This window comes from Solanum lycopersicum, chromosome 10 (assembly GCF_036512215.1).
Source record: "Solanum lycopersicum chromosome 10, SLM_r2.1".
Lineage (NCBI taxonomy): Eukaryota > Viridiplantae > Streptophyta > Magnoliopsida > Solanales > Solanaceae > Solanum > Solanum lycopersicum.
This window is the reverse complement of record NC_090809.1, coordinates 58,954,050-58,967,806: the sequence shown is the minus strand read 5'-3', so window position 1 is coordinate 58,967,806 and position 13,757 is coordinate 58,954,050. Positions and strand designations below refer to the sequence as shown.

General features: G+C 35.5%; 3 protein-coding genes across 5 annotated transcripts; 2 read left to right on the top strand and 1 right to left on the bottom strand.

The window, feature by feature from the left end:
- The first annotated feature begins 142 nt into the window (after window positions 1-142).
- On the top strand, window positions 143-6,653 carry LOC101254547 (protein ZINC INDUCED FACILITATOR 1-like). The gene is made up of 17 exons (XM_004249045.5): window positions 143-522; window positions 1,112-1,152; window positions 1,845-1,905; window positions 1,984-2,086; window positions 2,220-2,322; window positions 2,534-2,587; window positions 2,697-2,759; window positions 3,369-3,418; window positions 3,544-3,619; window positions 3,893-4,117; window positions 4,243-4,330; window positions 4,461-4,546; window positions 4,647-4,754; window positions 5,244-5,288; window positions 5,383-5,471; window positions 6,099-6,142; window positions 6,247-6,653. The coding sequence occupies exons 1-17, from the start codon at window positions 396-398 to the stop codon at window positions 6,420-6,422; spliced, it is 1,539 nt and encodes a 512-aa protein (XP_004249093.1). The 5' UTR covers window positions 143-395; the 3' UTR covers window positions 6,423-6,653.
- Window positions 6,654-7,330: 677 nt separating this feature from the next.
- Window positions 7,331-9,739, top strand: LOC101254251 (uncharacterized). The gene is made up of 3 exons (XM_004249044.5): window positions 7,331-7,785; window positions 8,397-8,521; window positions 9,237-9,739. Exons 1-3 carry the CDS (start codon window positions 7,404-7,406, stop codon window positions 9,438-9,440), a joined length of 711 nt encoding a protein of 236 aa, XP_004249092.1. The 5' UTR covers window positions 7,331-7,403; the 3' UTR covers window positions 9,441-9,739.
- A 69-nt stretch (window positions 9,740-9,808) lies between these two features.
- On the bottom strand, window positions 9,809-13,625 carry LOC101253950 (ABSCISIC ACID-INSENSITIVE 5-like protein 2). Of its 3 annotated transcripts, none has more exons than XM_026033154.2 (5): window positions 13,410-13,625; window positions 13,228-13,290; window positions 11,833-12,926; window positions 11,681-11,752; window positions 9,809-10,279 (listed from the first exon to the last, which is right to left on the bottom strand). In XM_026033154.2, the coding sequence occupies exons 3-5, from the start codon at window positions 12,652-12,654 to the stop codon at window positions 10,199-10,201; spliced, it is 975 nt and encodes a 324-aa protein (XP_025888939.1). In that variant the 5' UTR covers window positions 12,655-12,926; window positions 13,228-13,290; window positions 13,410-13,625; the 3' UTR covers window positions 9,809-10,198. The 3 variants fall into 3 exon arrangements, with proteins under 3 accessions (XP_025888939.1, XP_004249091.1, XP_019071679.1); XM_004249043.5 differs by having other exon boundaries at window positions 11,833-12,684; window positions 13,410-13,546; XM_019216134.3 differs by lacking the exon at window positions 13,410-13,625 and having other exon boundaries at window positions 11,833-12,684; window positions 13,228-13,367.
- Window positions 13,626-13,757: the final 132 nt, after the last annotated feature.

The following is a 13,757-nucleotide window of genomic DNA, read 5'->3' as shown; positions in this document are numbered from 1 at the left end:
TCTTTTTTTCTTGATCATTGTTTTCTCGACGTGAATTTTATCGTCTACAATATTATCTAAACACTATTATAATATAAAAATATGGTGCACACATCGATGGAGACATACTCAAATAGGCATTTAATTTTGTCTGAATTACTTTGTTGTTTCAAGAAACTTAATACTCCAGAATTATTGCATCATTGACATAGAGTATTATTATGCTATACTGGTTTATTGAATGAAATACATGTGCAATAATACAGAATCAATTATGATTTGGATCTTCCAACTACCCTGATTTATAATTAACTAATTCTTTTGTTCCCACACACACATATCATGCATACGTAAGGTTTAGAGATAAATAGTGTATATATCTTTTTGTTGGACTCTGTTTTAGTTTGAAGAAGACAATGGAGGAGGGGTTGTTGAACAATTACGAAGATTGTCCAGGTTGCAAAGTTGAACAGTTAAAACGATCAAACAATGGCATCCCTGTTAAACCTGTCCTCTTCATCTCCGTTGTTACGTTATGTGCATGTATGTCACTTTCTCTAATATCATAAAACGTTTTTGCCTTCACTCTTTGTCCATTCTTGTGTTTATTTGCCTGAATTCTATATCCATTTATCGTCGTTTATTAGTTAAAACTCATGCATATATATATAAATGCCATTGTCTTATTGATTGTGAGACTACTGGCTATTATTTTGTTGATATTTAAGTGTGACAATTTTAATTGTTTGTACTTTTCTTTTAACAATTGTATGTGTTATAGGAGAATTTGTTTATACTGTATCGTCCCAAGCAAAGTAAACGCTTGGTCTACATCTGTACAAATAGTAAATGTTTTGATCCTAATTCTCTTTTTGAAGATAATTTTGAATAAGTAGTTAATAATTCAAAAAAATATATATATTTTTGTTTAAGTAGTGGAATATTGATGATGATGCAAATTGTAGAGATTTTGGACTATGGTTGCCTTGTTTTTGAGCTTATGAATATCCATGGACAAATTCTAAGACATATTATGACTATACAGTACTTGTTTGCGTTTTGTTTTCCAGCACCATTAGATTTGGTTCACGATTTTCCACTAACATACTGTCTCTTCTCAAATCTTTTGCAGCTTTGCCGATATCATCTCTCTTCCCTTTCCTCTATTTTATGGTATATATCCATTATGTTACTCATGAGCTTAATGATCTTGTGATAATGTGTTTGATATGGTATCGGTATTGTATTTAACTTTCTTCGCCTACTATAAAAGGTTAATTAGTGCATTAGGGTGCTTAAATACGAATGAAGCATTATCAAGAGTTGCCTCTTTAGGCAGTAGCAGAGTTGTATCATGTCAAACCAGAACACGCGGTTAAACTAAATTACGAATGAAAATGTGGAGAAATCAACTTAATTAGACAATCAACATTTGGTCAGGTACAAGTATGTGATGTAATGAGAAGCACCAATGTACTGTCTCTCTTTGCAAACGAAGATTTTTTAGTAGTAGTTTAATGTTAACAAAACCAGAGAATCACACTTTCATTGGAACTAGAATGTTTTTTTTTTCAATTGAGCAAACTCATTTTAGTTTCTTGCCATACATCAAATAACCAGATATACCAGCCGAATACATAGAGAAGTTTGAGTAGGAGAAACTTATCATTTATAGGTGACACCATATAGTACTGGAAATAATTAACTTGCACATAGAGCTTCTCATCAAGTTAAATCATTTATATTCTACTCAAGCAACTTCCTTGTGTCTTAGTCGTTTATAGCTCCTTTCTTCTTGTCTGTGATTCTTGATCTGCTAGTCTCTACACTATGGTTGTGGAAATATTGACATTTGACTCCCACAGGTAAGAGATTTTCACATTGCGGAAAGGGAGGAAGATATTAGTTATTATGCTGGATATCTAGGTCAGTCTACCATCGGTCCATCGTTGCTTCTGAGTAACTTCAGTGTTTTCCTTCTTACATCTTTGTCATTTCTTGAAGGTTCTTCTTTCATGTTGGGAAGAGCTTTGACCTCTATTCTTTGGGGAATAATTGCTGATCGTTATGGTCGAAAGCCAGTTGTTGTGATTGGCACAATTACAGTGTTAGTATAGTGCTGGTTAATCACTGTCCTCATGCATAAGATTTTTGTTTTAACATAAAAATTCAGCTATGATTCAATTGTGCAATTTCATTCAAGTTTGCTTTTAATTTCTTATATGAGGTATCAACTGCAGGCTTATTTTCAATGCACTCTTTGGCCTTAGTACCAATTATTGGATGGCGATAGTTACAAGGTTCCTTATAGGCAGTTTGTGCGGGATAATAGGCACAATGCGGGTATGTCTTTACTGCTATGTGGAATTTTATGTCAACTATTAACATCTTATTTTTTCAGGATTGACATTCTGGTTTGTATTATAAGTTTTTACTTACCTGTTTAAACTAATTTAGTACTACCTTTCTTGTGCTCTTCTTTTTATACAATTAAGAGTATGATGAGCATTGTTAATGGAAGCATTCAACTTGTTTAGTTGTACAATATCTCCAGGCTTATGCTTCTGAAATTTGCCGAAAAGAGTACCACGCTTTGGGGATATCTGCTGTGAGTTGCTTCTCTCCTTCCTGTCGTCTCTCTTTTCCTTTTAACAGGTTTTTTGCATAGCTCTGAGATCCTATGCCATAAAATGTTTTTAAGCATCTTATTTATTTAGGTAAGCACGTCATGGGGAATAGGATTGGTGATTGGTCCTGCTATTGGAGGTTATCTTGCACAGGTACAGTACTTCTCATAGTGGAATTGTTGGTGATAACTTTTAAAGTAGTGATGATTGAAAACTATCTCTCTCGAAAGAAGTGTTTCATCTGACTTGATTCATATATGGTATTGGACAAAAATTCATATAAGTGGTTAGTTAAACGAATTAGTTTTGGTCACGATTACTAGAAATTATTGCATGTTAAAGTTGCAGTAATACACTGCATACTTGCTTAATGTCCTCCCAATTCCCATGATCCAAGATGAAAGATGTGCTGAAGGAAATCCTAAGAGGTTCTAGCGTTGCACTCGTGCAACATACACAAGGTGAAACAATTGAATACTCCACCAGATATTGTAACACCCTTACTCATAGTGAGGAAACTATCCAGGAACAATTTTCATCTCATCCATGGTACCTGACAACTTTTGCATAATAGACTTGCTATTAAAACAACGCACCATTTGTTTAACGTCTCTTCATGACTTGAACCTGAAAGATGTCCTACTTTGTGTCAAAACCAGCTTACATAAGCTTTTAGAAGCTCTACTTATTAAAACTGTTTTTCTAATTATTATGAGTACAGTATAGTGACTAACAATTCTTGTGCACTTATGTTGTTTCTAGCCAGCAGAAAAATATCCAAGCATATTTTCCAAAGAATCCTTTTTTGGGAGGTAAGCGACATTCTTCCTGTTCTGTACGTTTAACTACTCTCAACTTTCAATATTGAGAAGATTTTGGTTGGTCTGGTTCTATCTGGTTATTTAAGAAGTTTATTTGTTTGTTCTCTACCTTGCAGATTCCCATATTTTTTACCTTGTCTTTTGATATCAGTCTTTGCATTAGCTGCAACAGTAATGTCCTTTTGGCTTCCGGTATAACTTCTACTCTTATATATACTTATTTCTCATTTTAAGTGCCATCTAGGCTTTCCTCCATAAATATCTTTCTTATTCACACTTCAGTTGCTTAACTCGTGATAATGTTCCATAGCTAAGAACATAGTATGTAATTCTTGAAAATAATCTATTCTAATCCATAACATGAACTAAAGAATTTGACATAACTAATTCACTGTAAAACACACAGGACCAGATTTTATTAACTGAAACAGTTTCTGCAGTTTGACTACTTCTAACATGTTGCAGGAGACACTTCACAAGCATAACAAAATAAAACAAGATAAAAATAACTTTCAAGAGGCTGTTGAAGGATCTCCAGATGAATCAAATGGATTAAATGTGTCTCAGAACATAAATCCTTCTGAACGCAGAGCCCCTAGCTCTCAAAAAAGCCTTCTGATGAATTGGCCCTTAATGTCTTCTATTATTGTCTACTGTGTATTCCAGCTCCACGATATAGCCTATTTGGAGGTAATGTATCTTTCTTTGAAAAATCATTTTAATGGAAAAACGGGAAATCCAAGGAACCTTCTGGAGAATTGATCCTTAGCTTGAACAAACTTGTAAATATATCTTACTGTCGTGTGCTTTTTCAGATATTTTCACTCTGGGCTGTTAGTCCAAGGACCCTTGGGGGTTTAAGCTTCACAACTTCTGATGTTGGACAAGTTCTTGCCATCACAGGTAGACATTGCTCAAATCTTTGCAGGACAATTTGCCTTGTGTTTTCTGAACCTTTTTAGGCAGACTATATTGGAAAATTGTGCATCTTTTAATCAAAAAAATACTATTAATGTTTTGCATCACTCTACAGGCATTGGTTTGCTACTCTTTCAGCTGCTTGTTTATCCACTGGTGGAAAGGATTACTGGGCCTGTCATGATTTCTCGGATCGGTGCAGTATGCCCCTGACTAAACTGACATATCACTTATATAACTACCACTTCCTATAAAGTTTCTTTTTCACTGTTAGATTATATTGAACTTACTTATCTTTCAGGTTTTAAGCATACCTTTATTGGCTAGCTACCCATATATAGCTTTATTAACTGGTTTTGGCCTCTCCATAGCTCTCAACTGTGCATCTATGTTAAAGAATATTCTCTCGGTAAGAACTTATCCTTAAATCATTGAGTTCTTCAGCTTCATGAAGTTATTGATGATAAAAATTCAATGTAGTGCTTTTGTGAATATCCAGGAATAGTTACTTATGTCCTTTTTTGTTTTGTTTTTCCCTTTTTGAATTCGAAATGTTTTTACTCCCACTGTTGGCGTGTATGCAGTATGATTCACAAAAATGATGGTGCATGATGAGGAGGAGAAAGAAATATATGACCTATAATATTTTGCTTCATTCATCTTTGCAGCTCTTTTCTCAAGTTTATGTTAGCTTTATGCTTTGTTACTCAATATCTAAGGTTCTTCGTTGAATGTAAATGAGTTGTATCTTAATTTTCTGGTTCATGATATCTCCTATTTCCTATACATGAAAATTATGAATAATATATCTGCTCAATTAACTTTGTTTGGCTTTTGCAGTTTCAGTATCTCGAAGTTGTTTGCTTGGTCTAAGTGGTTATTTTTCATATTTGATCAGGTATCAATTACAACTGGCTTACTAATCATGCAGAATAGAGCTGTGGTAACTACCTTATACCATAAGCACTTTTTTTCCTTATTATCCATATAACTGTGATCAGTAATGTTCATGTGTGAGTAAAATGTTTTAACTTCAGTCCCAGGAGCAAAGAGGAGCTGCAAATGGCATTTCAATGTCCTCAATGTCGCTTTTCAAGACAATTGGCCCTGCAGCCGGGGGCTCATTGTAAGTTGTTAATTTCTCTTTATCATCTGCTGATCTTCAAGGTCATTCTGTGCTTGTCACTTGAATTTGAACCTTGTTTGGTATTTGAACATTGGGTTGAGGCATTTTCTCTTCCCGTTCTTACCCTGAAAAGGCAGGGACAGCTTATGTTCGTGAACCGATAAACCTCTTTCATCTAACCTAGCCTCCTCCATCCCTCGGGACTAACAAGGGGTAGTACAGGAGTACTCACCTTTCAGCCTGATCTTAGCTGTGGACGAACCCTTAGGTTTTGGGGAAATTGGATTCTCACCAATGTTTGCGTTACTCAAGCCAACACCATTAAACAAACTTAGTACCATATACATGTCATGCAAATGAATGTAATGATATCTCTTATAAGTACTTCATGTTTGGCCAGTAACGATGCAGGGTCTGAGATTAACTTGGTATATTTGAAAATGCTAGAGTGGTGTAGTGATATAATCAGATGTTCATTTCAGTTTTAGTGAATGGGGGATTGTGTCTATTGGAAATGTATATGATTTTTGTCTAACTCGAAAGTTAAGGTCTACTGTCTATCAATCTAGACGAATAGATTGACAAGATTATGTATCATCACAATTTTATGATCTGCAATTTATGCAGATTGTCCTGGTCACAACGGCGTCTAGATGCTGATATTCTGCCTGGTAAGTTAATTACTCATTTCTGATGGCCTACTTTGATGCACTTGAAATACAAAAGTTAAGCCCAACAAACTAAACATAAAGGCATTGTGATGTTTGTAACACAGGTGATCAGTTGGTGTTCTTTGTTCTCAACGCCATTGAGTTGCTCGGCCTACTTCTGACCCTCAGACCCTTTCTGCAAGAACCTGAAGACAGCGATAATGTTCCAAAATCAAAACACGACTCTTTGGATCAAGAAAATGGAATGCAAGAGAGGCTCGTGTTGACGGAATTACCCTGAAGTACCAACATTACAAGTTAGATGAACATTATCTTCAAAGAGTTGAACTAAAGCTAGTTTTCTAGCTGTACTAGTGAACAAATTCTCTCAGGATGATTGATTGTAAACCTTAATATCCACCATATTACAGATTTATGTATGTTATGTAATGTAATGGAGAGTGAAAGATGCAGTTTTTAGGTGTATCTCTTCTTAGAAAAACAAATAAATGAATGTTTTGAGCCTTGTGAATCATAGGATACAAAATGAGGTGAAAAGAAGTGATAAAAGAAGTGAAAAATTATGTCTAATCTATGATTTTTCTAAAAAAATATGTGAAACAGCTCAACAATTCAATTAATTTGAATGGAGATATTAATAACGCAAATCAAAGCAAAAAAATATAAAAATGAAAATTCATTGTATTTTTTTTACATGTATAACTATTAATGTTTACCTAAATAAACAACTAAAATCATCACCATTTTGAAAAAAAAACTAGGTCCCGTAGATACTCGCTCAATCCGTTTTTACATGTTACCTTCTTATTTTGCACTTATTGAAATGATGTAACTTTACCTTTCTAACCTTATTCAATAAGTATATCTTCAAAATTAATTAACTATTCTATCAAGAGTATAATAGGCAAAAGATGATGATTTTTCTGTATAAATTTTAGGAATAATGCACAAATACCCCCTAGATTATAACCGAAACTCCAAAGATACTTTAACTAAGTTAAGATCCTATTACCCCATAACTTACTTCTTTAATAATTTTGTGTACCTTTTTGTCTACCGTGCCATTCAAATATCTTTCAAGCGCCTCAATTGAGTGAAGTCACGAAATGTGCAACGTAAGATAAAAAGGTGCACAAAATTATAAAAAATAAATAAATTTAAGGGTCATAATCTTGGGAAAAATAGAAGAAAATAATAGTAGTAGTAATGTTTGTTTGTTTGTTTGTTTGTTTGAATATATGAATGAAGGAAAAAGTGAGAGATGATGGCAAATCCAAGGAGGACAACATTTTCCTCTTCCGGTAACCAGAACCACCACCAACTTCCAATCTCCACCGCCCCATTTCAGAATCAGGGAACCCAAATCTCAAGTTTGATGAACTCACTCAAATCCTTCCTCAAGAAACCCCATGCTTTCCCTTTTCTCCTATCCCTTTTCCTTTTTCTCACATGGGTTTCACTCAGATTCCAACATCCTTCAACTTCTAACCCTCAACGAGAAGAGTGGCATGCTAAGGTTCAATCTGGGTCCGATCAAAATGCTAATCTTGTCAGGTTTTCAGCTTCTTCTTCTTCGATTGCCAAAGATAAACGTGGATGGTTGATCAATCCTATTTCCCTTGCCCTTGATTCTGCCATTTCAGGTCTCTCTTTACCCATCTTTCTATCGTCAAATATTATTGAATATGCCTGATCCTAACCTTATAAATGGAAGCTGCATTACTGTCCCTTCTCCTCGAGTCTTATTAGGTTCATGTGGATTGATGTAGAGTTATTAAAGCAAGAAAGAAAATTGAGCATTTTGGGGGGGAGATAGCTAGTTAGAAACACCTAAAGGGCAAGGAAAGCTTTGTTTTTGTGAAGGATTTATGTATGCCTATCTTGACTATTTTTGGCATATTAAAGCTCAGTTGATTGATTACCTATTTGAGGAAAAAAAATGTTTAGTTGATTGATTTATTATAAGTGTTAGAAATTTAAGAAAATGTGCAAGTCTAGAATTGATTTTCTTGTAAAGATGAGGAGGTTAATCTTGTGGGGTTCCTAGCTTTTTTTGTCCAGTGTTAAGCGTGGGTGATTGCTGTTGCTCAATGTTGTCTTGCCCTTGATTTTAGTTTCTTACGGCAAGATGAATTTAAACATTTCATACTCCAAGAGAAAAAAAAAGGAAGAAGAAGAATATTTTAAACGAATTGTATTTGTCATTCTTCAATTGATTTTTCCTATTGACAAAGGGAGGTTATGCTTGGTTCAGGTGGGGCAGCAGTTTGTGCTTCAGTTCATTTGGGTGAGATCAGATCTGGTGGTCTTAGAGGCAACCACAGACACCATACATGCAATGAGACATTTGTTATTTGGGGAGCTAAGACAGTATTCCGGGTACTTTTGTAGTTTTGCCATAATTTTCAAATAAAGCAAACACTCTCAGACCTTGAACATTACAATGTATGCTAGAGTTTCATTCGTTAGACTTATTCTGATTAGGTGTATTTCTTGAATTCGAACCCTAAGCCATAATCAAGCTTTCGTTTTAAGTCCTTCAAATTTTCAAATAAAGCAAACATTCTCAGACCTTGAACATTTACATTGTATGCTAGAGTTTAGACTTACACTGATTTGGTGTATTTCTTGAATTATACCCTAAGCCACAATCAAGCTTTCTTTTAAATCCTTCAAAATCTTCAGTCTAGCAAAAATCCTCAACTTTTTTAGTTCACAGTAAGCCATAATTATTTGCTCTTTGTAATTACATTTTTCAGTACCTAAGATATGTTTTGACGACCATGAGCATGGGCGATTGGTTTTATGTCTCAAATCCTTCCTTCCCTCTTTGTCCAATTTTTGGGGGTTCTCTACATTTATAGTCTCTCTTTACTCACCATTGAAGCAGGCATTCTGCTCATGCTTTGGAAGAGTTCTATGTTATTCAATTTTTGCAGCTAGCTCCTCTAAACCTTCCAAAGCATGAGTTGCCATTATTTTTGAATCAAATGAAAGGGAAATGAAGATTAAATCATCTCGTCTATTACACTTCGCATAGGCAAGTTGATTATATAGTATCAAGTCCTACACTTGATTCACTAATTTCTTACAGGTGGAAAATGATGCGGTAGAAAAAGGTTACGCGGAAGTGATAATTGGTGCAGATGAAGTTGCTGTTGCAGTCAGCCCCCTTGGAACTGCCCATGCTCTAGTAAATGTTGATCCGGGGCGAAGTACATACTTCATGGGGTGCCAGGATAGCGTAATCAACTACAATGGCTCAACGACTGATTTTAATGTATGGAAGGATCTATAAGTTCCCATTGTTATATTCTCATGGTTGCGCCAATAAGGCAACTGAAGTTTAATGCGTTTGCATCAGGCTGGTAATTTTTTCTTGCAGATGAGGGTTTTGAAGGGTGTGATTAGTCTAGCTAGTGTAGATTAGGAAACAGTGTACATAAGGCATAGCTGCTAATCATTGGCCTTTTTTTGTTCTTTCCCTTTTGGGTTTTATGACAAAAAGATGTGAGCTCAGACATATATCTACTGGATACAGCTTGCCTGTCCGACAGGCTTTATATATGAAAGCAGTATTTAAGCTCTTGAAATTTAGCAGATGTGCATGTTCAAAGATTTTTTGCTCGTTATATTAGTTTGAAACGTTCTTAAAATATCCACAAGTTTGATCCAGCAAAGCTGTGCCAATTTGAGCATTTTCAATTATATGAAGCAAAAGCAGTCCAAATCACAAAAAAAGAAAAGGGAGAAAGAAGAAAATGAGTCACTTGATTCTTAGACAGACTGAGTCCAGGCTGTTTTGTGACCTTTGTATCTACTAACTGATGACCCTAAGCTATATATGTCCTCATTGTCTAGACATATTGTGAAAAAAAAGCTACCAAAACCATGTTCTCTGTGTCCAAACTGTTAAAATTACATACACGGATACACTACATAGGCATCGACTGGAAATCACTCGAAGAAGTTACCAAGGCATTCTCCTGAACAAGGATTTTGAGAAAGAAGCATTACTAGCTGGTGAAATTTTCAATGACAATAGAAAAACACCATTCAGATAGGGCCTGAACTTGTTCTGCGGAGCTGATACTTCGGCTCTGGAGGTGGAACACTCGGTAAAATATCCTCGATCTCCTGCAGAAGAAACCATATTTAATTAACTCATGAAAACTGAAGGGAGCTAGGCAACTACTGAAAATTGACAAGAGACAACCCTGAGTACAAAAAAAAACTTCATTTGAGGTTTGCCATGTCAGAAGCTTGTTTACTACACAATCCAAATGAACAAAGAAAATAAAAGTTGGCATGGACAAGCAAAAGTATTACCTACACATCTAAGTTTATGCAATTAAAAATGAGTATATTAGGGACCAAGCATTGAGGTTGACATTGAACTCCAAAGAGAAATTTTAACACACCCTTCTACTTATGAGACCAAGCAAATGTTGATGCCCTCGATGGGAAAGCACTAATAAGAACTTAAATAGGTCCCTGCTAGCCCTCCCTCCCACAATCTGTGCCCCTGATTTCTTTTAAGTGATGTTTCGTCCCCTTGTTGAACATATACAGTATCAATATACAGGAGTATGCAATAAAAAGATCTCTGTGAAAAAGAGCAATGAAGCAAGGATTTAAACAGCTAGATAGTTGGGAAACTAACAATAATTGCAATCTAGAACTATATCCTTAAGAGTGTAGCTGGGCATATACTTCTTTTTTTTTGATAGGCAAGTGTAGCTGGATATGTTGGCTGCAAAAAGTAGAACCTTCTGAATCTTTTAGCAGCCAATAGTGTTTTTCTAGTTAACAGTTCCACAGATAAATATCAGTCTTGCAGTTAGAGAACTACTAGGTGTCACCTCTCGATGTGCATCTATAGGTGCTTTTACTTTCTGATTCTTCCACTCGTTAGATATATTGTTAAACAGAAAAGTAGCTTAAGGCCTCATGGACTACAACAAAATAAAACAGAAAAGGGAATGAGAAAACCATCTATATGACGGAGAAGAAAAGAATATTCATATGGGAAATTATGATCAAAGAGTATAGTGAAGATAGTTAAAGACCTTCTACAGTCTAAAACTGTTCTCAATGGCCTTCCTATCATTTCAAATAGCTAATGAAGAAGTTTAATGGAGATATTTTTTGACACCTCCAATAACTTTGACATACTTTCATCAGGAAACAACAAATCACTTGTTAATATAAAGGCTCTGCTAATTGATTAATCATCTCAAGGGGAAAAAGAAACAAAAGAAGGCATGAATCACCAACTGTACTTCCTCCTGATCGCATAAATGATTAATAGCATGTTTCATTGTGAAGGAAAATATCTTGTCCATTTAAAGATTTAGCCAATGAACTTAAAGAAGTTAGAGCGTCACAGCATTCATAGACCAGATTCAGCTACTATAGTTTCTTCCCCAGAGAAAGATTGATTATTACAACCAACATGGAACTAATGAGAATGTATAACTGTTTGAAGAAAATGATATCACTGAATTCATGCATGAATTATTTTGATTGCAATCCTACCTTCTGTCTCTTCAGTCTTTCATTCTCCTCTTCAAGAAATGAAACTTTGTTCTCTAGTTCATGGGTGTAAGCCTGTTAATCAGAAGAGTAAAATTTCACTGGCGCATAGATGAAAAACAATATCACAGAAGATGCAAAATAAGCAAAAGGACCTGCTTTCTTGCTCGTGACCGAGCTGCAGATTCCCTATTTTTAATCATCCGCTTCTGCCTCCTTTCTATACTATTTTCAGCGACGTCACGTGGAGCAACTCGCTTTCTTCCAGATGTTTGTGTGTCTGATAGTGTTCCAATTATATGAGCTGGAGACATTGTCACTTGAGTTTCAGGATAAGTTGCATCCATAATTGGGTTAGCAACAACAGGTAAAGGCTGTTGAATTGGATGGCCTGGCATAAAAACTGGTGGTATATTCTGCTGTTGTTGTTGATGCTGCTGTTCTGGTACCTGTTGCATTGCGGGGATTTGATAGTGCGTCCACTGAGCTTGCTGTGTCAATGACATTGAATCAACCCCAAAAACTAAACCCGAAATTCTCTTGCCTTGGGTCGACTCGGCAATCACTCCAGCCTTGACCAAGAAATCCTCCAGAGTTATCTCACCTAAAGTTAGTTGCCTCTCCTGGCTTCTCTTATCAACATTATCTATTTTTACCCCCTGCTGAATATCTTGCCACACCTCATCAACAGTCTTCTTGCTGAGATCCCTGGACATTGTAATGCTCGATGGATGATGCTGAGAAGCCCCTTGCTGCACTGGCCCGTAATCATTTCCCCCCACCACTTCTTGATTAGACTCGATAGTCCATACAGTTTTAACAAACTCGTCAAGGTTCATGCTATTGAGTGGTTTCCCACAATTCCCCAATTGATTCCGAACTTCATCAAGAGTGAGGCTGTAGAGTGATCCTTGCGTAGCTAAAGCATTTGCCTTTGCTTCACCTCCCCCCCGAGATCCCATTTCTTGAATTACCATTCACCAATATCAATGTGTCAACGTTCTCAACTGATCAATCAACCAATACAGATATCAGCTCCTAAACCCTTAATTCACCTCATCAAAAACTAAAGTCCTAATCTTGAAATGCACAAAGCCCAATCAACCAATCCAGAAAAACCCCTCTATTCACAACACTGAAAACTAAAGTCCTAATCTTGAAATGCACAAAGCCCAATCAACCAATCCAGAAAACCCCTCTATTCACCACACTGAAATCTAAAGTCCTAATCTTGAAAATGTACAAAACCCTGTGATTCACAACTAGCAACATCAGCCAATCCAGAAATCAATTTCAAACCCCTTTATTTTATGCACCACAGAAAAGAAAGTAAAGTTGTAATCTTGAAAATGTACAAAGCCCAATAATTCACATTAGTTCTACGAGAATCCCACACAAAACAAAACAAAAAAAAAGCAAAAATGAAAAAGAATCAAAACCATTTACCTATCATAAAAGCCATGCAACAGAGATTCAAAGAAACAGCAACATATATATAAAAGGGGGAAAACAGAAAACAGATCAATGGTAGAGAAGATCATATACCATACCAGTAAACTGTAAAAATGGAAGAATCAGTCAGAATCCATTAGGTTGCATGCAGCAACATTCACCTATAAAAAGAACAAAACCCCAGAAACTGAAACTCAATCCATACAGAGAATACTATTAATAAATTAATATTCATAGACCCAAAATTCTATGTATAAAAATGGATATCCAATACCATTACCAGAGGAAAAAAATAAATAAAAATCAGCCCTTGGTTTTTATCTACTACAGTGGTGTGCAATTTACCACTGACCCCTTTTTTCTTGTAAAGTTTCTGGCTTTATTTATGAGCTTCAGTTACACCTGAAGACTCAACATGCAACCTCTTTTGTCCTCTGTTTGGTTTTGGTCACACACAGCCAAAAAAAAAGAAAAAAAGTTTTGTAAACTAATGACTGATTACTAGGTACACACTCAGTATTAAATAATGTAGTTTTAGTTTTGCTAAAATACCATGAATTTATGTGCATTAGCCTTTGGGTGAAATATTAAATAATTTATTTATGACACTTATATTACTTAGTTAAAA